We start from the raw sequence: 23,757 nt of genomic DNA, 5'->3' as shown, positions 1-23,757 counted from the left end.
CACTTTGAGCAGCTCTGCGGTGTGGCAGCATGTGCAGAGGGGTGAAAGACTGTGTTTATGCTTCAGGTGGGTCAGCAGAGCCCAGAGCTGCCCAACTGAAACACAGTGAGGCGGGAACTGTGAGGGAAAATGGAGGAGGGCTTGCCTGCATGAGGAGCTGGCCCTGCAGTTAACTCCCCAGTCCTGATGCTGTCTGCTCTGTGTTCAAGTTTCAGCAGCCATCTTGGAGCCGAATGTGACGCAAAATGGCCAAGGTTGTCACCCAGTATTCCCACCCCAAGCTGACCCACCCTGCGGTGAGGACCACGGGCAGAGAGCTAGGTCACATTGAAAACGGCCTCAGCAGGTAAGATGGGCTTTTAATTTTATGCATGAAAACAGTTATTCCCATAGCTGATCTAGACTGCGGGGGAAAGAACGCCTTCGCCTGTGGCCAACCACAGGTTGGAAGGCAAGGGATGTTTGCTGAGATCCTTTTACCTTTTTCATCTCACCAAATCCTCGCAGCCCACACTTTCATAGTTTTTAATCTCATTTTAGATGTGGGAAAACGAGGCTCGAAAAGTTACATAACTTCTAGATTTTAAAGTTCTACTGTAGAAACTTCTCCAAGCTGGCACACTTCCTCATGTGTACCTCAGACATGGGGGACTCTGTTGGGGGTGCTGCACAAATCAGTGGCCCTGCTCTCATGTCCAGGGCAGGTCAGGATTCACACCGTGGTCATAGGCCTGTTGGAGGGTCCATGACTTGCTGGCGAAGCCATTAGCCCATTTACGATACCCCAACACAGGCGGCCATAGGAAAACCTAGGGTCTTGAGTTCTACACCTAGCTCTGTCCCTGACTTACTAGTAGACTTGGGGAAATTCACTTAGCCTCTTCATGCCTCAGTTTCTTCAACTGCAAAATGGAGCAGCATTCTTTTTCAAGCACCTGGTGAGGAAATAGGAGACTACCCACATGAGGCAAGAAGACTGACATTTTTGTTTCTTAAGTTCCCAACGTGTTGACTGAGTGGAACCATGAGAAACTTAATTTCCAACGCTTATGTTATTTTTGTCCTAAATACATAACACTGAAAATGTCTCACTCTCATGACGACTGCCTATTACCTGGTGGCCAAATAATGCACTGACAGTCCTTCATTCCCTGGCACTTGGCCCCCATCCATCACTTGTCCTCACCCACTTATGAACATAAATCACTTCCTCTCTCAGAAACACTGTTGTTTCTTCTCTATCTGGATTCTTGATTCCAGTTCCTTAGCAACCTCTGTTAATAAGTGATAGACAACAATTTGCAAAGAGATTGAGTCTCTATTATTGAGAACTTATGTAGCCCTTACATCCCACTTTCTGGGGTTTAGATAAAGGGAGAAAAACCTCAAAACATCCCAACAGAGATTTATTCTGTCCAACCATTTTAATGTGGTACTGGAGCTCAGGAAATTCGATGTGACTCCGGGGCATCAGAAATCCCCACCATCCTCAAGTTGCTGCATCCCAGCTGGCCTACTGTCAACACCTGTGTCCCACCACTGGGGACTTATTCTTTTGGATTAAGGCATTGCTCCTTATTTAAAAGAAAAAAAAGTCAGGGTCCCTGGGCAGCATCAGGCTCCTGGGATCGTGGGCCCAGTGGGATAAGGATAGAAACTGTGGGGATGAGGGGGGTTTGAAGCGAAATGGAACTCATACCCCATTGCTCCCTTTTACTTCAATGGGGCACAAGCAGAGCATCTGACAGAGCTTGCAGACTCCCTGGGGCTGAGACAGCAACAGCGGGGATTCAGTCTGCCTCCTTCCAGTGAGATTCTTAAGAGAGGGTAGGCCCCATTGGTGATGGGGCTGCTGCTCAGAACTCCTGATGGACCAGATGCCATAGTAGTCCGACTCTGCCTGACTTGTCCTGGCTCTTCCTCAGCCAGTGGCCTACAAGCCTAACCTGGGGCTGTCCAAGAGGGCTCACAAGGTCTCCTGGAAGACAAGCCTTTGCAAAACAAATGGCCAGCTCATCAGGCTACACTCATACCCAGTGATGGGGCTCTGGCATCTAAGGGACACTTCGGCTTAGCTGGGATCATTCATGCGCTCAGGGGATGGTTGGGGCTCTGAATCAATGGTATTTGCCATTTTTATGGGTGAAGAAGTGCCCTCCCAACTCCCCCGTGTCCCCACCCCCTGCCCAGCATGGTGGCTAACAGCACAGGCTCAGGATCAGACTGCTTACCTGAATGATGGCTCCGTAATGGGCCAGCTCTGAAAAGGTGCTCAACTCCGCAAGCCCCACACAGTGAGAGGCTGTGGGGTTCAGAAAGGTCGCAGCTCTGGGTTCCATCCGTGCCTGCAGTGAGTGCTTCCGCAGTCACTGTCAGCCTTGGAAAAGAGCCCTCCACTCCCACGTGCAGCCTCTGGTGTCCCCGCTGGAAGCCTTCTCCACCTCAGACCTGAGAGCCCAGCCATTCCAGCACCTGGAGCTGGCCCTTTCCTGCCTGTGTCCGAGTCTTGCTTTCTCAGCCTGATCACTAGCCAAGTCTCGCTGAGCTCCACTCGGGGCCTGGCCCAACAGCTCTCATGGGAAAAAGTTGTTGACAGATTAATGCAGCATCCCATGGAAACTCTGCATAGATTTCAAAAGGGGAGAGCAAAAGGATGCTTCTTTCATGAGAGAGAGATGCTTTATTTCAAGGAGGCAGGAGTGTGTTAACAGATGGAAGTTTCCAGAATGGGTTCCCTGGCATCACCAAGGATTGAGAACCGTGTTCAGGCTGGGGCTGGAACAGCAGCATCCAGGCCCCTCCCCCACTTTCCAGCGCAGCCCAGCATCTAGTTTCCCCTGATTTATTTGAACAAAGGACTCTGACACATACAGAAAAACATTTTAAAGTTTTAAATCTCTGTTTTAGGGGAGGAAATAGTATTTGAACAAACCAGAGAGCTTTGCCTTGAAATTCAAATCCTTTTAGAAAGCTTTTGGGAGAAATAATTGTGAGTGTATGTCCTTAAATATTCATTACTCTTTATCCTCAATGACATCAAGAAACTATGCTGGAAACCTGTGTGTCAGGGTGGTCCTCTGCTGAGTGCCCCCTTAGTGGGTGGGAGGCATTATGTTCCCACCCACTAAGACTGTCCCCAGGTCTTTCACCAAAGTGGACACCCAGATTTCTGTTTCTCTTTTTAAACCATTAAGGTCATTTTCTTGGTGAAGAGTCATAAGGAAAAATGAAAACATTTCATTTGAACCAAAAAAATTAAATTTACACCCTGAAAATACCAGAAATAAAAAGTCTTGAACTTTTTTTTCTGCGTAAATCTGTTTTGTTGACTCAATTATTTAAGAGCCATTTGGAAAATTTTGGAAAATAATGCAATAGAGAAAGACTCCAGAAGGTACTACAGAAAAGTGCAGCTAGGCACAAGGGCACCTCAAGTCCCAGCCCCATCTCCTGCTATAGCTATGTTAGGTGAGCTTTTGGGCATCGGGGTTTTTTCCCCTGCGGAAAAGAAGCATTCTCCATGCTGCGTCTTGGGCAGAGCCCAAAGAAGTTATCACTGAAGAAAGCCATTTCCAGCTGTTTCCCAAGATGGAAGGCAAGAATTCACTGACTTCAGTACCCTGGTCATATGCTGATGGCAGCATATGCTGGTGGCAGTGTATGCCAGTCATTCAAGTTCCTCAGGGCTTGGGGAGTGGAGGAAAGACATGAGCCACTATGTTCTCCACCTTGGTTCTAGAAGGCCATTTCTGTTTGCTCTCATGTCCCCAAAGTCACCCGAAAAGGCACCAGGTGCCCTACAGAGGGCAAAGTTAATTACCAGTTCCCACTCTGACAAGACTCTGTCCTGACATGATCTGCTTGCTTGGCAGAGACTGAGGTTCCCATGAGCCCTCGCCCCAGGCCCCTCCATCAGCTTCAGGCAGGACACGCTCAGCCCCCAGCCTTTCCTGCCACCGTATTTCCCTGGGAAGCTCTAGGTCTCACTCTTGCATTGGTCACCAAACATTTCTCCCTTTCCTTAGTACCTGTGTGTCCTTGGGGACTCAAAACTGTCACCTCAGACACTCGGCTCCTCCCCTCTCATCCCACCCCCTTCCCTTCTGGTGGTAGGATCAGTTCCTCTGAGGAGTAACTAGGTGGGTTTACTGGTTAATACCCTGGCGTTTAACAAGGTGGAGACTCTAGACTAGAAGAGGATATCGTGGTAGAAATTCAAGCATCAGGAACCAAGTGGGAAGATGCTTGGGGAAAAAAGGACCTCTCAGGTCCCCTGCACTTACGTCATACAAGGCACCCCACTTCTTCATGGCCGAATGTGCCCTTATGGTCTTGGGCGTATGAACAATACTTAAGTCAATATAGAATCACCAATTTTTCTTTCCTTTTCTTTTTGAAGACCAGGAAACAAACTCAGGGAGGGCGAGTGACCAGCCTACAGAGCACCTAGAATGGGTGCTGGAGGTTAGGGCTTTGACCCAGGCCCCTTACTTTGCTGCCTTCCCTCAAGTGGGTGTCACAGGTCCATTCCCACTGCTGCCACTCCCACAGATCCAGTCCCACTGCTGCCAGAAGCAGGCCTGCTTTGAAATCTGGGAGGATTCTGCCCCCTTCATCAGCCCACAAGCTCTAATGTCATAGGCATTGACTCCTTTGCTATAAATGCAACCGAATCTGGTCTCAGAACATGCCCCCATGTAATTAACGGAAACCAGACCAGGCAGAAATGCCGGACTGACTGCTTGGTGCCTAGAGCTCCCTGAGGAGCTACTGGTGGGGAAAAAACCCCTCTGTCCTTGGGATTGCCTCCAGGTCTTCTGGCCACACGTGCCATGTCAGAGCTCCAGCCCAGCTGTCAATTGCTGCCACTCGCTCTCCCCACCAACCCCTGACCTCCCTCCACCACATGCCAGCTGCTAGGATCCAGGTGCTGGAGAGACAGACTCGCTTGACCCCTGCCTGTTCCTTCTATAACTGACTTAGGTGCCTTGGAATGTGGATTCCACCTTTGTAGTACAGCAAATATTAGGAGGGCAAGGGAATGGAAGCTTTCTAACTGTAGCAGGGCCTGACAGGAAATAAAGAGCTACACCCACACAGTACAGTCAGGTGGACCAGAGTCATATCTCTAGTGGCATACCACAGGGCTCAGTACTCAGCCACATCCTTTTCAACTTTGCTTTAATCAGTACTATATGTGAAAATACAGAGGGCAGCTTCATGGAGTGCATGAGAGCAGGCTTTGAAGTGGGATGGAATGACATTCAAATCTCAGCTTTGCCACTTGGCTGTGTAGCCCTTGGGGAAGTTACTTAATGTCTCTGAACCTTAATTTCACTTCTTACTGAGTTGTTATATAGATTAAACGATAAAATGTATGTGGCCCATACACAGTAAGCAGTCCATAAATGGCATGTGATTTTTGTATTGCATTTGTGAATGAGATGGAGTTAGGAGGAAAGGCTAGTATGATGCCACTGCATACCAAGGATCCCTTAAAACATCAAGTGACTCAGATAATTGGGAAGGTCTAATACTTACCTCCAACAAATAAATTGTATATGCACAAGACAGGGCTTTCTGGTGTAGCAGCAGCCCGTGTTGTAGGGTTTGGCTGGTGGTAGTTGGTGATGGGGGCACCATATACATGCATGTGAACCCACAAACCTACAAAGAGCTCTGGCTTGGGCTCCAGGAACAAGATGGTCTCAATTTCCTTGCCCAGGCAGGTGAGACCACAGGAACCTGCTCCCAGGAGAGCCTGGGGACTCGAACTGATGAGGAATGGCTGAGTGGGCTGTGGGGTTTAGCCTGGAAAAACAGCAAGGTGTGAGAACGGACCCATCTTGGAAGGCAGCCATGGGGGAGATGGAGTTGCCTGACTCTGTGTGGTTCCAGCAGCCTGATATGGGGAAGCTGAGGGAGGAAGAGAACTGCTAGCAGTCGGGGCTGTGCAAAGATGGCCTGAGCTCCCTGCTGCTGGAGATGGCAGAGATGTTGTAAGGAGACAGCAAACTGGTGGCTGGGATGCAGGACTGACCTCCCATCACTCACTGGACAGAAATAGAGGCTTGCCCCTGACAGGAATTTCTGCCTCCTCTTCAGCTGTGCTACCACCTTGTTAAGAAAGCTGATTAGGTTGGAAAAGGTCACGTGATAGAATTAATTTGTCTTGCCCGGCTCTTCAAGACTTGGAGAATGAAGTTCAGATCCCGAGAGGCCCATGCCTGGATGGCTTTTAATCAAGCTGATCAGACTTCAGCACTAGGAGGTTTTGAAAGAAAGGAAAATCTTCTCAGACACGTGGGTCTTGTTCTGGGCAACTCCACGAACACCAGGCTCTGCCGACGTGACTGGTGTTCCTACTGCATTGTGGGCACCTGGCCTGGGAATGTGCATGCTTCCCCCTGAATTGCCCAGTGAGCTCACTGCCCCAGTTACCCCCGCATTACAGGAGACGGAGGGTAGGGTCTGGTGAAAAGGGCACGATGGGTGTGGATTTTCATTTGAAAGCACCGCAGATGTGGGAGAGGAGGCTAAGGAAGGCTTCCTGAAGGAGGTGGCACTTGGTCTAGCCTTAGAGGATGGGATTTCAGTAGGCAGAGGTGAGTTTGAACTAAAATCCTTGTTCCGGGGGCATAGTGTGGAAGCAGCTGTTATGGCTCAAGATGGTGGCACTAGAACCTCCCTTTCCCAGTGCTCTGATGGTGCCCCTTTGCAGCTGGCTCACTCCCTCTCAACAAGCCCATGGCAGCAGCTGGACTTGAGTTTCTGTCCTTGGTCTGGCTTGCTATAAAGGAGAGGCCGCATTTATCCTAAGAGCCAAGATCTGCAGTGGAGTGACCTGAAGTGGGGAGCCCCTGGGTTGAGGACCTGTGACGGCAGCTGTCCTCATTAAGCAGGGCATCTGGCCATCTCATTCCTGAGTGTGTCCAGGAGGTGGATGAGCTTGAAATCAATTTAGCCTGCTGCATATTGGATTTCCTAGGACCCACTTGCCATGTGAAGAGACGTCAGAACTGCAGCAAGGGATCGCCATGGAGACCAGTGGACGGGCTGGATCCGGACGAGGCTCCTTCACCGGCCTCAGGCCTGCAAGGTAACTGATTGGTCTCAGCCCTCACCTGGGAAGGGAGAAACTGAGGCAGAAAGAAGCGGTGGGTGGGGGTGGGTTGACACTTTGGAGAAGAGACAGGAACAGAGCAGTCAGAAATCCATTGGTGGGTAATTTCCTCTTGGGCCAGGAGTTCCGAGCTCAGAAAAGTCTAAGAAAAACTGCCCCTATCTGAAATTGCTTTAATAAAAAGTGATATTGAAGGACTTGCCCAATTATGAAAGAATTCAAGAAAAAAGCCAACCAGGGAAGTTTCAGAAAAACATTTAGAAAAAATCCCAGCTAGCCATGGGAGACCATCGAGTGGGCCACCATGGCATGCAGACAATAGTGGTGCTTCCGAACTAGCCTCTGGCAGTCCTCACCAGTGCGTGTCTGGGCTTCATAGCTGTCCTTGTGAAAGCATTTCAGAGATTAACCAGGCTCTGTCTCCCTTCTGATGACAGCTGCACTCCGGCTAGCCATGCCACCTGAAGGGAGTCATGCCCTTTCAGGTCTCACATAGAAATGCATCTAACCACTCCAGCCCCATAGTAGCGGGCTCAAAACAGAGGTCCAAAAATCTGGACTCGTCATCTTCTTCCACTAATGCTTTTTTTTTTTTTTTAAACAATGCCATAGTTATTTTACAGTCCTGTGTTCTACAGTTTTGCTTAGGTTGATTGCAAAAATTTTATTTATTCTTCGTTATTTTCATTGTGGAGGATGCTGCTGCCATTATTCACATCACTCAGGCCCCGCAGCTGGATATTTAAGTGATGTACAGTGTCTTTGTCTTATTAATAAAGTACTGTCTTAATGCTCATTGAATACAAGGAAAAGAACACCTCCAAACCAGCTCTAATTAAACCGCGTGGGGCAGGGCTGGGGCAGGGTGCTGGTGGCAGGTGAGATTCAGGCCACCTCAGGAAACAAGCCAGGGCTTATGGGTGAAACAGGGGAAACAGTGCCTTCTTTCTCTCATTTTCTTATGGAGTTTCAGGTCTTGGTGCTTTTTTCTGCATGTCTGTTTTGTTTCTCTCTCTCTCTGCTCACACATCAGCAGGCATGGGCTGAATATGACCTTTGCTGTGTGATATCAAGTTGAAACACCCAACCCCATCTTGAAGTGGGTCTTAAGTTCAGAGGCTTGAGTAACTCGCTGTGAGTCAGCCACGGCTGAGGCTGGAGGGCGAGATATGGCCCCAATTCAGCCTTCTCAGCAGAGGGAGGACGAGGAAGGGGGAGTGTCTGGAGCAGACAGGTGGGGCTGGTGGGCACTTCGAAGGACTCTGCAGCAGCAGCTGTAAGCATCTGTTCCTGGGATGCTTTCTTGCTTCAATCCATTCCCGTGGGCTAAGGTCACAAGCGTGCAATTAAAGTCAAGTATGTGACAATTCATGACTTCATTCCAGATTGCTCAGAACTGATTTTTGGGGGTTACAGTGGCATGCACTGTAGATGACAAATCAGGAAAACCAGACATTGAGATGCAGAGCGGAGCCTCTCCTCCTGGTCCCCTCCAGCAGAGATGAGGCGGCAGGAGGCTTGAAGGTTTCCCCCAGAAAGCTGGAGCTAAAGCCAGCTCTGGGGATGGGGACTGCCCGTCTTGGGGCTTGAGGCCCCTGTGGGGGCTAGCCCCAGGAGAAGGGTCAGGGCAAGTTACAACAGAATTGACATGCAAGCCTGGGGAGAAAATGAGTGTATAAGAACTATCAATCAGACAAAGGTTAGGGTAAGACTCTAAATTGTATCTAGGAGCTTGTTCCTTTAAGCCTTGCTCTAAATTTTTCACCATCTAGAAAGTGCTTTTTATTGCTCCTCTGCTTACTAGTCCTAACACAGAGCTCCACGCAGGGCAAAAGCGATGGTGAGCTTGCCCATGCCTGTTTGAAGGCTCATGCTTCTGTAGGGTTGAGGCTGTGGAAAGACAGAGCCATACTGAAGACAACGTCCCTTTCAGAGGAAGCTGTGTCCCAGGTGAAGCGGGCAGAGGATGCAGGAATAAAGTCCCTGGCATAGTGAGGTGCAACCTGAGCCAGGCCGGAGGGGACAGGCGCTCCTCTCCCTCCTCTGTGCGCTGCTGCAGGTCGGTCCCCTTCCAGGTTATGGCGCCACATTATCTCGCTTCGCCTGTGGGCCACCAGGCACTTATACCCCCAGGACCAGAGACCTGACTCTTTCCTGGAGCGTTTCCGAGGAGCCGAGCTCAAGGAGGTGTCCAACAGAGGAAGCAACTCCCAGTGCGGCGTGGGCGGCCAGGAACCAGACAGAGGGAGGAGGTATGAAGCCACAGAGAAATGGCTGCCTGCACCAGACATGGGTGTCAGGCAGGAGAGCGAGCGGGCGGGCGGGCATGCGGCAGCGCTTGCTTCTTCTCCTTGAAGGTGTTGGTCTTGGGGGAGCACTGAGTGCTCTAAGTGTCCCCCATCCCCCACCCCAGAGTCCAAGAAGCCCTGCAGGAGAGAAATTCTTTAACCAGAGTCCCCAGCCTCAGGCGACCCCTGCCCCAATCCTTTCCAGAGCTCAGCCAGTGTCTCCTGGAATTGGTGCTGTCAGAAACACCCGTGGGGGTGCTTGTCTCACCCACTCCTTTCTATCAGAGGGCCCTAGCCCTGGACTGCACTGTGACCCACCTGGACAAAAACAGGGGTTCTTACAGCGCAAGCCTTGAGGAGAACCCAGATGGTGCCCAGAGTGTTGTGCATAGGTATGCACGCATTCCTCCGGGAAGAAGGTCTGCAAGTGGGTCAGAATTTTTGAGGGGTTCTGGGATCTGTTTAGGAACCCTGAGGGGTGGGGCAGGAGGCGGGGCTAGGGCGGGGCAGGTGTTTGTTTTTCCGTAAGAGAAGGGTCTGGGAGCAAGGCCTCTGGGCCTCTTCTCTGGACCCACTGCCCAGCTGGTAGTGAGTGGCAGGGGCCGTGTGGCACAGCTGTGTGGACAGACCTGCAGGTGGTGGACTTGCTTCCCCACCCCACACCCATGCAGCCTTGCCTCCCTCTTTTCTTGTCCTTGAGACAGCTTCCCAGCCCGTGGTCAGTGGAGAGACCACTGGGCCACCACCAGTTAACTCAGTGGTCACTGAGCAGCAGAAGGTCCTTGGGCCCCGAGGGGCAGGTGGAGATCATGAAACTGGATCTTCCTGGAGCTTTTGTTTTACTCCCATATTTGTGTATGTGGGTAGGGGGAGTATTTTTACTACAGATGTGCAGTAGATTGCAAAATGTACATGCACGTTTAAGATAAAATCTGCGAGTTTGAGGCGATTTCTTGCTAGACCACTGTAGGAGACCTGGTTGAGTCTTATTGCTGGGGAGAGCTGTGAGGATTGCTGACTTGGATGTGGGGGCCCCTGGAGTGCATGCTGGGGCTCACATCTTCCCATGAGTGTGGATGCAAACCCCTGGGCTCCCTGGGCTGTGGGGTGGGGACCGTGGAGGGCTCGAGTACAGGCGGCACATATGCAAGGACATCCCAGGTCCCCAGGGCCAGGCAATCCAGACTCTGCCTGCAAGGCCTGCCTGCTATTTGCCGCTGACAGGGGTGGTAGTCAAGGGGAGAGAGAAGGTGGGGGAGAGGAGACAGAGAAGGAAAGAGGGAGGAAAAAGAGGTTTGCTAGCAAACCGGCCAGACTGGTTCAGTTCCTTTTGGGCGAGCAAAGACTTCTTGGCTTAACTGATCAAATTACCTTCTCCACAGCCTTACACATGAACATAAGGCTCCTTATCCATTTCCCAGTGTAACCAGATGAGCAGAGGATTGAGCTAGGACCCCATCAGGGCCAGGCCCAACTGTACCACAGAGGCCTGGTCACTCTTGGGATGGTTCAGGGTGGGGAGATAATGTCGATGCTCCAGGATGGTAGCCAGTCAATCAGGGAGGCTTCCTGGAAGAGAGACTGTGTTTTTGAGGTAAAGTCTCATTGGCAAAGCAGAGAGTGTGCAGAGATGGGTCTGAGCTCTGTGGGGTTACCAGCACAGAGATGTGGTGAGCACAGGCCACTGTGCCCCATGCAGCTAAGCTTTCCCTCCCGTGCAGTCTCACAGGGGAGTTTTGCTTCCTTGGGGGATTTTCTGATGTTCAGAGTCAATTCCCAATAAGCAGTTAGAGCAGCGCCCTGGGTGAGGAGAGGGAGGCTTGGATAGGGTGGGCAGAAATACTGGGATGGCATTTGGCTAGATGGTCAGCATCATAGAAGAGGTGCCCTGCGGGTGGGGTTAGAGCATCACTGGCCCCTGGCTTTGGTCTCCGGGTCTCCTGTGAGTGTCTGCAGTGACCATGGATAGGCAAGCCACCCTCGGGCTCTGTGAGGCCAAGCTGGCTTCCTTACACCAGCCATGTCCTGGCACTTGGCCACTTGGAGATGGACACTTGGTTCACCATGAGGTGCTGAGCAATTCAGATTTAAGTAAACATCCAGTTGGGTACAAAACCAGCTCTGCTCCCTACCAGGTTCTCACAGAGATCGGGGTGGCAGGCCCAGAAGTTTTAAGATGAACGAGAGGGCAGGGGACGGGGGAAGAGAGATTAAACCCTTGGACGGTTCTGCCTACTGTCTCGGTCTTCGTTTGCTTGCAAATTGGAAGCGGCTGCTATGGCTGGATTTTCGAGGGTGGGCACTTTTGAGAGCCAGGCTCGTGTACACAAGAGTAGCAAGTTGTCACCACTGCTGATGTGTCTGTTCTGGTGCAGAAGGCGCTTGACTGCTTCACCTGAGAGCACCTGAAGGGCAGGTGTCACGTCGAGTCTGTGTCTATGCCCCTCATGCAACCTGGCACATGGCTAAACTGACTGAAATTGAGTGGAATCTGAGCCAGATGTACACAGTTACTCCCCGTTTATTTAGAAACCTCCATTTAGCCAAGCATTCACCTCTTTCCCCAAAGCTTTGACCATAGCAAACCCGTCACAAGACACCTCAGCCCCTGACAAAGAGCAACACCGTCTGTCCTTCAAGCTTTGTGGTAAGGCCCGGGAGATGAGATGCGGATACTAGAATAGCCACCTGGGGGGCAAGTAGTCCCCAGGAATGGGAGCTGAGTTTAGGTTCCCATGCTGCATCGTTTCTGCCTCCTGCAGTGGCTGGCCTCTGGCCAGGGACAATGCCAACAACTGCAACAGCTCAGAGAAAGAGTGAGTACTTGTGCTCCCTGCAGAAACCCCAGCTCTGCCTTTCCCCTTGAGTACTCCTGCTTCCCATCCTCTCCAAACACCGCTAGACCCTTCTAGAATCCTGTTCCTTTCATTGGAGTTCCATCCCTATGGACGAACGGGGAGGGAACCTGGTCTGTCTGACTTCTAGAAGCAGGTCATTTTATCTCATTGTCTCACTTTTTTTTCTTTATCTATAAAACAAAAGGGTTAGATGGGGTACATTTTAAGCTCTCTCACCTTATATTGCCATATGTTTGACAGCATAAATCGAAGCTCCTTAACAGAGCCAGGGGCATTCTCCTTTGGGATAAGAACATGTTTTCCATTCTACAACCTCATACACCTGCATGCTAGAGAAGTGCCCTTGTCTTAAAGGCAGATTTGGGCTAATTTGGAAGGTGGAATTGGGGAAGTGGAAAGAGAGAATTTCAGTATTCCTAGGGCATAGCCTCTGGAAACAGTGGCCTGCTGTAATTACTTTCTGTCACCAGATGCTGAGCCGGCAGATTAGTGTGATATGTGATTCTGGCAACTGTTGCCCAAGAGCAACAGGGATGGGGTGTGCGTGCATGCGTGTGTGTGATCATAAATGTGTGATGGCGCATGTGCACCATTCTCCCACCTTCTTCATGGAATACGGTGGGAGTATGTAGGGGAGGGCGTCTCAGAGCTTAGGGAAAAACCATCATTATACCAGCAGTCAAGAAAAATGGAATTATTTCATTTGCAAAACATTTACAATTGCAATATGTACTTGACTGAAAGCCAAGCCTGATAGTAACCACCCTCGAAATCCCGCATTGAGTCCCACAATCAGGGAAAGGCTCAGGGCCCTGGGAACCATGGACAGAGGTCCTGGGGTCTTCTGTCCTGGGAATGGGATGTGGATGAGGGTGGAGGTGGACAGTGTCGGCTGCATCGGGCTCCCATAAACCTTTTCAGATAGGCTCGTATCATGGGTCCACACTGCAGCCAGGGACCAAGAGACAGAGTTGGAGACTCCCAAGATGGGACACGGATACAGAAATAATTCTTATGGACACCCACTCCCATCCTTCCCCTGTACTTCTGGCATTTCCGCTTAGTCTCATATCCTGAATCTCCCTGATCAAGTTCTTCCCAGTCAGAAACCAGTATTGTTTTATAGCTCTGTGTAGGTCTTTTGGAGGCAGTGCTGGGTGGATTTGGGGATACAGCTGGATGATGCTGGCTCTTTCCTAGGCTCTTAGCAAGTTGGTAGCCAGAGGAAAGGTCAAGGCCTGTACCAGGGGTCACAGATCCCACAGAAGAAAACCTGAGCCCCGTGCAATTGAGCTCCCAGCCAGGCTAAGCGTGCCAATATGCTTGTGGGCAGCGCCCTCTGCTGGTGCTTTGAGGTTAAGATGTCAGTGGCAGAAAAGACCAGGAGGCAGATTACAGTAGATTCAAGTCAGAGGATGGGTTACTGTCCTTGCTCTTTTCATGTAACAAGTTTAATAAGTTTTTATTCTTACTCAATTTATGTGTATATGCATTGTCAAAAACTTTCCAAACACAGGAAAACACCCATGAACACACACCCACAGAGATGACAGCCCAATAAAACAGCAGCAGCAGAGTAAAGCCGAAAGGGAGCTATTCCACCCCCAGACTGCAGACTACTCAAAGATGAGCCGCAACATGGCAAACCTGCTCTCACCTGTATGGAGTTTGCTTCTCTCCTTCCCCCCTTCTCTCCCCGTCCTCGCTTTCTCATCACAGCCAAGTGTTTATGTGGTGTGGCGATAGGTTTTGAGAACAACCTGCAGGCCACACCCACATCCAAGAGTCTCAGTGACTTTTCCACCCTACACGTGTGGGTTTGGGTTTATTGCCGGTTGCCTCAAAATGTCTGCAGTCTCAGCTGTTTGTGCTTTGCTAGGGGCTCGTAAAAATGGGTCAGAAATTGCCCAGCGTGAGGCTGAAACACTGTCCACCACATACGCTTCTTTGGGTGGTTCACCTCACACTTCAGGAACAAATAACAATAATAATAACAAAATAATTAAGTCAGTAACCTCATCTCACCCCAATGTGCTATAAATACTCACTTCCTACCCCATGCCCTCTCCTCCTTGTCACTCCAGCCTACCCTCCCCATGTGATAGTGTCTGTAGTATATGAAAACTGCTAAATGTCACCCCATGTCACCCAGTGACCGAGCGAGAAAGGAGGAGAAAGAGAAAAAGGAAGAAGAGGGAAAGGAAAACCACCCCAAACTAGAGGAGTGAGTACTGGGAGCAGCCGCCTCCACAGGGTCTGCTGATCACAGGCCAAACTTCCTGGGCCGGGACCTGAGTCTGAGAGGGATGCCATGGGCCTCAGTGTAGCCCTGGAGCGGCGGCTGCTGAGGGCTCGGGAAGGACTTGGTCACAGGCGGGGCCAGGCTTCTGAGGTCCTGTGAGGGCCCGTTCTGCAGCGAGAGTGCTGCCCAGCTCAGACCCCATAGAGGGAAGCCTCCTGGTCTCCTTGGGGGCGTAGGGACAGCTCTGCAGTCCAGCACATGAGGTGTTCAGGGTGGGGTAGAGACACATGAACCCAAAGAAAAAGAATCCCCAATACCACCTGTAAGCTCTAATCCTCAGAAAACCTGAAAATAAAAACAGAAAGCACCCTAAACCATCTCTCCACTCAGGGCTGGCCCACATTGTCCAGGCGGCGCCCAAGTTCGTGGTTTTGGTGGTTCTGATGGAAAGGCAGAATCCAGCTATTTGGAGATGATCCTTTAGAATGTCTGTGCAAATGATGTGTGCAAGCAGGGCATGTCCCCAAGGGACTGCCCCAGGCTCCCAGATTCAGTTCCGAGGAGAGCTGCCTCAGAACCAATGGGCAACGTGTGAATGCACATTGCCAGGCCCCAGCCCTGGAGGGGATCTGGGTGGGCCTAGGGATCTGCATTTTCACAAAGCTCCCCCAGATGGTTCTGACACTCCCTCTGCAGCCCTTGGAGACATCACCGTGCTGCATTTTCATTCCCAGTGTCCTGAGGGCAAGGAGGATACCTCAGACACATGGGAATGTTACCACCATGATTTTATAGTCCACTTTGACTCCCTGGGGATCTGAGCTGGGCTGGAAGGATCCCTAGAGTCTGCCCTGCCTCCCAGACTATCTTCCCATGCAGGGCCACTCATGTGCCCCCTAAGACTGAGAGGATGCTGAGCTTCAGCTTACAATTGCCCTGGGGTCCCCCTAAGCTAGGCCAGGTCTCTGAGACCCTCCAAAGCTGTGGTCTTCTGATGCACTGCACTGTGTTCATATGCGTCTGTTTCCAGAAAGAAGGACACCATCGTGGTAGACCCTGCCAGCAACGCGTACTACCACTGGCTGACTGTCATCGCCCTGCCTGTCTTCTACAACTGGTGTCTGCTGGTCTGCAGGTAGGAGAGGGTAGGGAGCACATGAGGGCAGCCAGGCCCCGTGACAGAGCTCTGAGTCTCAGAGCCCCAGCCTCTGGCCCTCTCGCCCTCTCACGGCCACCATCCAGCTTCATGTGCCTCAGTTTCACCATCCACAAGGTGGTTCTAGAAGGCACCATCAAGGTGCTCTGAAGCACTGGTGGGAACAAGTGGGGGCTGTATCCTTCCTGAGCAAGCTGCAGGGCAGATGCAGGTGAGTGGCTGCTCTCTGTGGGCAAGCAGAAAGTCTGCAGGAGAGTGATGTTGGTCTGTCGTTTGTCCTCTAATGGGGCAGGTGACGGCTGGAAAGGCATTTCTGAGTAAAGTATAGGGCAAGGATGCAGGGACGAGAAGCTGCATTTCTGAGAGTGACCAGTGGGCTCTGGGAAGTTCCTGTGTAGGCATCTGGAGACATAGCTGTTGCTCTTCTGGAGTGCATAGGAGGCTTTGGGCTTTTCTAAGCAAACTTCAGGACAGAGTAAGAAGTGACCTGCTACTCTCTGTGAGTAAGCAAAGGGTGAGGGGCCTTTCCTAGCAGGCCTGTGGGACAAGGATGCAGGGTGAGCAGCCACTATGCTGAGAGTAGGTGGGAGGCATGGGGGAATGGGGGCTCTGTGGCTTTCCTGGGTCAGACTGAAGCAAGGAGGCAGGTTGAGTCCTGTGCTCCTGGTGGGTTTGGAGCTACCTGATGACACCGCCTACTGGATGCGGAGAGACACTCTGCTCTCAAGTGTGAGCTGGGAGCTCCAGGGCTTTGGGGGAGACCAGCTGCTCTTCTAATGGAGGACATGAGCAAGCTTCAGGACAGGGACACAGGAACAAGCTGCAGGACAGAGGCACAGGCACAACCTGCGGGCAGGGGCACAGAGGCGAGCTGCTGCTCTGTGGGGGCTAGGAGAGATATTTGGAGGTATTGACCATATGAGAAATAGTGAGCATAAAAAGATCTAGAAAGTAGAAAAATTTACTGGCTTCTTCAGTTGTTAATCTCTCAGAAATTCTAATCTTTTTGTTGGCCTTTGACCCAGAGAGGGCAAGTCCTCCACCCTTTCAATTGACTCTTGCAGTGAAGCTGAGAGAAACTGCCCCTTCTGGGGCTCAGAGCTTCCTGCTTAGAAGCAACAGGACCCGCTCTTTGGGCTCAATGCCAGCTCTTGTTAGGAGGTCTGTGACCTTGGGACAGAAAGCCTTCTCAGAGCCTGGTGTCCACCCCAGGGTCTGGTCTGGTGATGCTGGGATACAAACTCGTGGCAGGGCTGCTACCGATGACCCAGCCCAGTGTCTGCAGCCCTGAGCTGGTGCCCACCTGGGACCCTGCCCCGGACACTTGCTCCTTGTTGTTGGTTTAGGGCCTGTTTTGATGAGCTGCAATCTGAACACCTGATGCTGTGGCTGGTCCTGGACTACTCGGCGGATGTCCTCTATGGCTTGGATATGCTGGTGCGAGCCCGGACAGGTGCGTGTGCCCCGGGCCCAGGAACTCTCTGGGCCAGGCCAGGGGTTTCAGGGGACCACAGGCCATGTAAGGTGGACATCACCTCCCTCTGACCACCAGAGGCCAGGCAGGTCTGAGGAACTTTAGTGTGAGGGGGTGATGCCGCTTGGAGCTCCCTCTACAGTGACTCCTGGGGTTGGGATGCCTGGGTTCTGGTCTCTGCTATGCCAACCGTGTGACCTTGTGCAGGTTGAGCTGTTGCTCTGGGCCTTGTTTGTGTCGCCTGTGAAATCAGAGCACTCCCGGCCCTGCCCTCAACACTGTAGGAAGTGGGAGACAGCTCAGTCATCCTTGGGCAGCCAGAGGACCAGGATGTGCTGCTCAGTGGTTTTAGAGGACCTTAAATACGGAGAAGTAAAACCTGAAAGGGCCTTCCTTCAGTAGCCTCTGGTTGCAAGTGAGGGCTAACCCCCACGCCACCCCCGCCATAGACTCTGAGCCATGTGTCCTTGGCGCACCCTTTTCTAATTTTCACAAAGGCGTCTCATAAACTAGTGGAGGCCCTGCATGTCACTTGAACTAAAAAACACACCTTTGCTACGAATACAAACAACACCGGCTCACAGGAACAAGCCTTGGTGAGGCTGGCTTGGTGGTGTGCATAGCGTTTTGGCGCGTCTTGTCTCCTCAGGGGAGCTGCTGCGTGAGACACTAGTGCAGTCATGACTCTCTCCATGTGGCTGATCTAGAAACAGGCCCAGAGATGCTGAGTGGTGTCTGGCTCAAAGTCCATGGTCACTACTCAGCAGGCCAGACTGGCGCCCCGCTTGCTTCCACATCGGTGCCCAGCATCTTAACCTACAGGACCTCACCTACATGACTTGAGGTTCTATGTTTTCAACAGTAATGTGTAGCCAGGAAGGAGAATTACTGCTTTCCTAGGCAGGTCGTGCCCCATTAGTGACCGATGAATCAATTGGATAGGCCATGGCCTGTGCTCTTAAATTTTTTATTAGTATTTTCAAACATATACAAATTCAGAGCAAATGGTGTTATGAATCCTCGCATGCCCTCACTCATGCCCTCATCCGCTGCAACAGTTACCAACAATTCACCAATCTTGATTCATTCTCCATCCCCACCCCCTTTTCTTGGCTGGAGTATTTTAAAGCAAATCTCAGACAATAACTCCTTTAGCATGTATCTGAAACTTTAAAGGGCCTATTTTTTAAAGCATAACTTCCACCTATCTTTTAAGATTCAACAATCATTCTTTGCTATCGTCTAATACCCAATCTACATTTAAATGTACCCAGTTTTTCTATATTTTTTAATTGAATAAAATAGGTTAGAACATCATAGACTATATGATGTTCTAATATCAGAGTGCATTTTCAGTAATAATTGGTAAGCATGGTTTTGGAAGTGGTTTTTATCACATGTATATAACTACGTCTTCTGTCATCATGTTGTGGAATATCTTGCTGTGGTCGAAAATGAGCAGCCCCTTTGATGTACAGGTGACTTCCATCCTCTTCTTTAGGCTTCCTCGAGCAAGGCCTGATGGTCAAGGATGGCAAGAGACTGTGGCAGCATTACACGAAGACCTTGTACTTCAAGCTGGACGTGTTGGCCTTGGTCCCCACAGACCTGGCTTATTTGAAGCTGGGTGTAAACTACCCAGAACTGAGGTTCAACCGCCTACTGAAGTTGACTCGGCTCTTCGAGTTCTTTGACCGCACGGAGACAAGGACTAATTACCCCAATGTGTTCAGGATTGGGAACTTGGTCTTGTACATCCTTGTCATCATCCACTGGAACGCCTGCATCTACTTCGCCATTTCCAAGTTCATCGGTTTTGGGACAGATTCCTGGGTCTATCCGAACATCTCAAACCCAGAGTATGGGCGCCTCTCCAGGAAGTACATTTATAGCCTCTACTGGTCCACCTTGACCCTGACCACTATTGGCGAGACGCCTCCTCCTGTGAGAGACGGGGAGTACCTCTTTGTGGTCGTAGACTTCCTGGTGGGTGTCTTGATTTTTGCCACCATCGTGGGCAATGTGGGCTCCATGATCTCGAACATGAACGCCTCACGGGCTGAGTTCCAGGCCAAGATTGACTCCATCAAGCAGTACATGCAATTCCGCAAGGTGACCAAGGATTTGGAGACACGGGTCATCCGGTGGTTTGACTACCTGTGGGCCAACAAGAAGACGGTGGATGAGAAGGAAGTGCTCAAGAGCCTCCCGGACAAGCTGAAGGCAGAAATTGCCATCAATGTACACCTGGACACCCTGAAGAAGGTCCGCATCTTCCAGGACTGTGAGGCAGGGCTGCTGGTGGAGCTCGTGCTGAAGCTGCGGCCTGCAGTGTTCAGCCCTGGGGACTACATCTGCAAGAAGGGGGACATCGGGAGGGAGATGTACATCATTAAGGAGGGCAAGCTGGCCGTGGTGGCCGATGACGGGGTTACTCAGTTCGTGGTGCTCAGCGATGGGAGCTACTTTGGGGAGATCAGCATCCTGAACATCAAGGGCAGCAAGTCGGGGAACCGTCGGACAGCCAGCATCCGGAGTCTTGGCTACTCAGACCTGTTCTGCCTTTCCAAGGATGACCTAATGGAAGCGCTCACTGAATACCCTGATGCCAAGAAGGCCCTGGAGGAGAAGGGGAGGCAGATCCTTATGAAGGACAACCTAATCGACGAGGACCTGGCCAAGGCCGGGCCAGACCCTAAGGACCTCGAGGAGAAGGTGGAGTACCTGGAGTTCTCCCTGGACGCCCTGCAGACCAGGTTCGCACGGCTCCTGGCTGAGTACAGTGCCACCCAGATGAAGGTGAAGCAGCGTCTCAGCCAACTGGAAAGCCAGGTGAAGGTCAGTGGGAGCAGCCCTCTGCCTGATGGGGACGCCCCAGAACCAGAGACCAAACAACAGTGAAAACACAGAGGTCTGTCCCCTGCTTCCCAGAGCTAGCTGTCACTGTGATGCTGTGACCGTGGCTACACGGCAAGGGACTTGGCGGGGTGGCATTCCAGCTGCCCTTGCCCTTTGCAAGCTGTGTGGCCTCGGGAGAGAGCCTGATTTCCTCATCTAGAAGACTTGCTATGTCAGCCTCTGGCGAGTGGCAGGTTATTACGAGGTTTCCACGAAACACTACATAGGGCAGGGCTTTGTAATGTGCAAGGTGTCCCTGGTGCGAGCTATGAAAGCCTAGGCACAGAACCCTTATTTTTTTATCCATAAGGAATTTTTCGACTTCTGAACTTATCACTGTAAGTGGAAGGTTACTCAGTCCCCCTCCCATTCTTGCACTCCCGCCACCAACTGCTAAGGGAGATGTCACAGAGGCTGAAAAAGTACAATGTGGTAACAAGTTCAAAGCAGCCTCACACAAGCAGTTTGGGGCAGATTTCTGAACCTGGTCTCTCTTCACAGACTCTTTGAGACCCTAGAAACCTGGGCCTTTGTTGGTGCTGTGACAAGCACAGGATGAAGCAAGATCACCCCATTTGAGGTCACTTTGAGTGTGCAGCACAAATCCAGTCACCCTGCCATCCAGCCCCTGTGACATAGGACTCTGTTTCATGGAAAAAGCATCTCGGTGTAGGAGACCGCCCTTCTAACTCCCGAAGGAACACAGAGACAGCCCACTTGTCCTTGAGTTGGGGCTCTGGGCCAGCCTCTCCTGGCCGGAGGGGGACAGTCTTGTTCAGGGGAGGGCCCTTCAGGCTGGAGGTAGGAGTGAAGTCCTCAGCCAGACAAACCTGACAACAGGGACTTTGAGACGATGTGACACTTAGGCCACATCTTTGCTAACTGCCTCTTTATCCAGGAGACGCAGGCTCGCTCCCTCTCAGAATTGCACCAGAGGCAAAGCTCTTAGCCAACAATAAGCATGTAGAGTGCAGAATCTAGCTTTTTAAAAAATTCAGTAAATAGAATTCCATTTATATATATTTATATATCTTATAAAATATTATAACCTCAATGATCCATTCTTTGCTTAAATATGCATCGTAAGTTACCCTTCTCCTGTTGCAGATAAGCCATATCGGAGGGTTTTACTTCTCTTTTTTTCTCTTAAATCTGTCTTTTTCTCTCTCCCTTCCTCTCTTCTTTCCTTCCTTCCTTCTTTCCCTCCTTCCTTTCCTCTTCCTTTTTTTGCTTCTCTTTCTCCTCAGACAAAATGCCCCATTTTGCTTTGACCACTAAAGCCTAGTGGTTTAGTGTTATAATATAACATGCTACCCAACTGGACCTGGATGGAGTTCATGCAAAAGGTGCTGCATTTCCAAGTATGTATTTTGGATTTTTATGGGCCTCTTCTGGTTTTTATTATGGCTCATTTGACCATTTTAACTTTTTAAAAATGAATGTAAAATGTCTGTTAAAGGGAAGTGTGATCCAAGCTCATATCAGCAAAATGTAACTAGCAATGTAGTCTCAAAATGCATATATTTTAAAAGCCTTAACTATTAGTTATGCCTACATTCATACTTGTACAGGAAAAATAAAGACCTGGATTGAAAAATGCAGAATGACTCCCACTTCATATTTTGTCATAAGGGAAGATGCCATCCTCGAGCATGTTTTTAGGGCAATGGCCTGGCTTCTGCAAAAGGAACAGGTGCTGGTGAGCAGAGGACAGCACATACTCCATGTGAGGGGACATACACAGCCAGGAGTAGGCTTAAGAGCATGCCACCAAAGCTGCGACATTTGTCAGAGTGAAGGGATCAAAGCATTCAGGTGTACATGAAGTACATCCTGGGTGAGATGCTAAATTTGTTGGCACCCTTTGGTCAGGCAGTTTGAGGAGCCATGAACAGACAGGAAGCTGGGGAAGCCTGGGTAAACATATCCTCAGCTTTCCCCACTGCTTATGCCGAAGGAGTCTGGGTGGTGGGTTAGGATGTGGGCTTTGGGAAGTCGGGCAGACTAAGAATGCTTTTCTGAATTGCAGAAAGGGATTTTGACTAATAAATTTGAAGATGATACCTGTTACCTAGCAATCCTCCTTTTGGCTCCACGTTATAGGACAGCTATCACCTATGTATACCAAGAGACAGGTACCAATGTTCATTTCAGCATGGTTTTTAATAGAAAAGAAGAAAATAGCCTAAATATCAGAAGGACAAATTAGGGAAAATATATAATATGTTAGAGGGAATTAATCACATAGGCAGTGGAGGGCTGGAAGGGCAGAAAGAGGGCACTGAGGTTGTCTGGAGAGAGGAACTGTAGGGAGCAGCCATTGCCTCTTGGGCTGGAGGGACAAAGGGTAGGGGTGCTTGGAGGACCCCTTCAGAGTTGGACCTCAGACCTCTGAGGAATGGCTCTTGCTGGCTGTTACTGGTAATTTAGGAACTCAGAAGAGTTTGGCAAAGACGGGACCTCAGACGTAATCTGAAGAGAAGCATTGCATGGTGAGTTTGGTCCTGAGAGTCCCCCGCAAAAGCCCCCAAAGTAGTCTGGGACTAACTGCCCCTGCCAGGATGATCTGCTGTTGCTTGGACAATATAGTTAAGACAGTAGGCAGACAGGAAAGTCCCTTCTTCCCTCCCCCTTCCTTCCTGTCTTCCTTGTAGAGAGTTCTAGAAAAGTGAGGACTTGACTGACAGTGTCGTTTCATTTGTATTTATTTGTTCAAAGGTGATTTTACTACTTCCCGCATTTGTTTATCAGTCATTTGAATTTTATTTTTTGTGTGAGTCGTCCTTTCCAGTTCTATTGTCTGCTGACTAACCATGCCAGAGAGACAGAGTCGCCCCTTACATAAAGGCTGGGTAAGGAGAAAATTAACTATTCAGAATCGCCCCAGGAACTCTCTGCATTGCCCTCTGATTCCAGTCCAGAATGGTCTGTGGGGTGTAGTGTAGCCAGTGAAGCAGACTGCTCATTCTTTGGCTGGGAACCAGTGGAAGGAATTGGCTTTGTTGTTGTTGTTGTTTGTTGTTGTTGTTGTTGTTAGTAACTATGTCGAAGGCTGTCACATATGGTTGCTCTGCCCCAAAGGGTCCTTCCAAAAACACACTGCATTTGTCGCCATCAGTGTTAGTATTTATTATGACCGTTCTCCAGCAGATGGCAGGAAAGGGTCTTGTTCTAATAGAGTCACCCCAGTGTGACAGTCTTCCCATAGGGGACGGTAGAGAGTCTTGTCTGGATAGGGCTGCTGTGTGTCTTTCCCTCTCACGTAACTATGGAGACACAGGTTTTTAATCAAGCCAGTTTTTGACCCCCACTAGAGTGTCGCAGCATGCTTGTAGCAATGATTCATTTCTGAGTTCTTTCATATATATTTATATACAAAACCAGTTAGCCAATATCAACTGCCCCTGGAGAATGAAGCTTCTCGAGATTTACAAGACAAACTGGCAAATGCTGTAATCATTTCTATAGGAAAGTGATAATGGGACACACAACATTAAAACAGTCAAAGAATTTCATTTCCATGAAAGTGTGTGTACCAATTTCATAACAAATCAATACATCTTAGTGAGTTAGGGTTCCTAATGGTTCAAAGTTTCTATTTTATCTTTGATAATTTGCTTTGCACAATTTTTTAAAAATGGCTTTAAGTTTGTTATAATTATTCATATTGAGTGCTAAAAAATCCATGAACTAAAAAAAAAGTTTGCCTGGTCCTGGC

General features: G+C 50.1%; 1 protein-coding gene across 2 annotated transcripts; it reads left to right on the top strand.

The window, feature by feature from the left end:
- Positions 1–213: 213 nt before the first annotated feature.
- Positions 214–20,068, top strand: CNGA3 (cyclic nucleotide gated channel alpha 3). Of its 2 annotated transcripts, XM_023524328.1 has the most exons (8): positions 214–346; positions 6,989–7,099; positions 9,199–9,375; positions 12,174–12,227; positions 13,535–13,546; positions 15,542–15,646; positions 17,014–17,120; positions 18,643–20,068. In XM_023524328.1, the coding sequence occupies exons 1-8, from the start codon at positions 246–248 to the stop codon at positions 20,040–20,042; spliced, it is 2,067 nt and encodes a 688-aa protein (XP_023380096.1). In that variant the 5' UTR covers positions 214–245; the 3' UTR covers positions 20,043–20,068. The 2 variants fall into 2 exon arrangements, with proteins under 2 accessions (XP_023380096.1, XP_023380097.1); XM_023524329.1 differs by lacking the exon at positions 12,174–12,227.
- The last annotated feature ends 3,689 nt before the right edge of the window (positions 20,069–23,757 follow it).

Source organism: Pteropus vampyrus, unplaced genomic scaffold (genome assembly GCF_000151845.1).
Source record: "Pteropus vampyrus isolate Shadow unplaced genomic scaffold, Pvam_2.0 Scaffold461, whole genome shotgun sequence".
Taxonomy (NCBI): Eukaryota; Metazoa; Chordata; class Mammalia; order Chiroptera; family Pteropodidae; genus Pteropus; species Pteropus vampyrus.
Note: the sequence above shows the minus strand (reverse complement) of the source record. Positions and strands in the feature narration are given on the sequence as shown.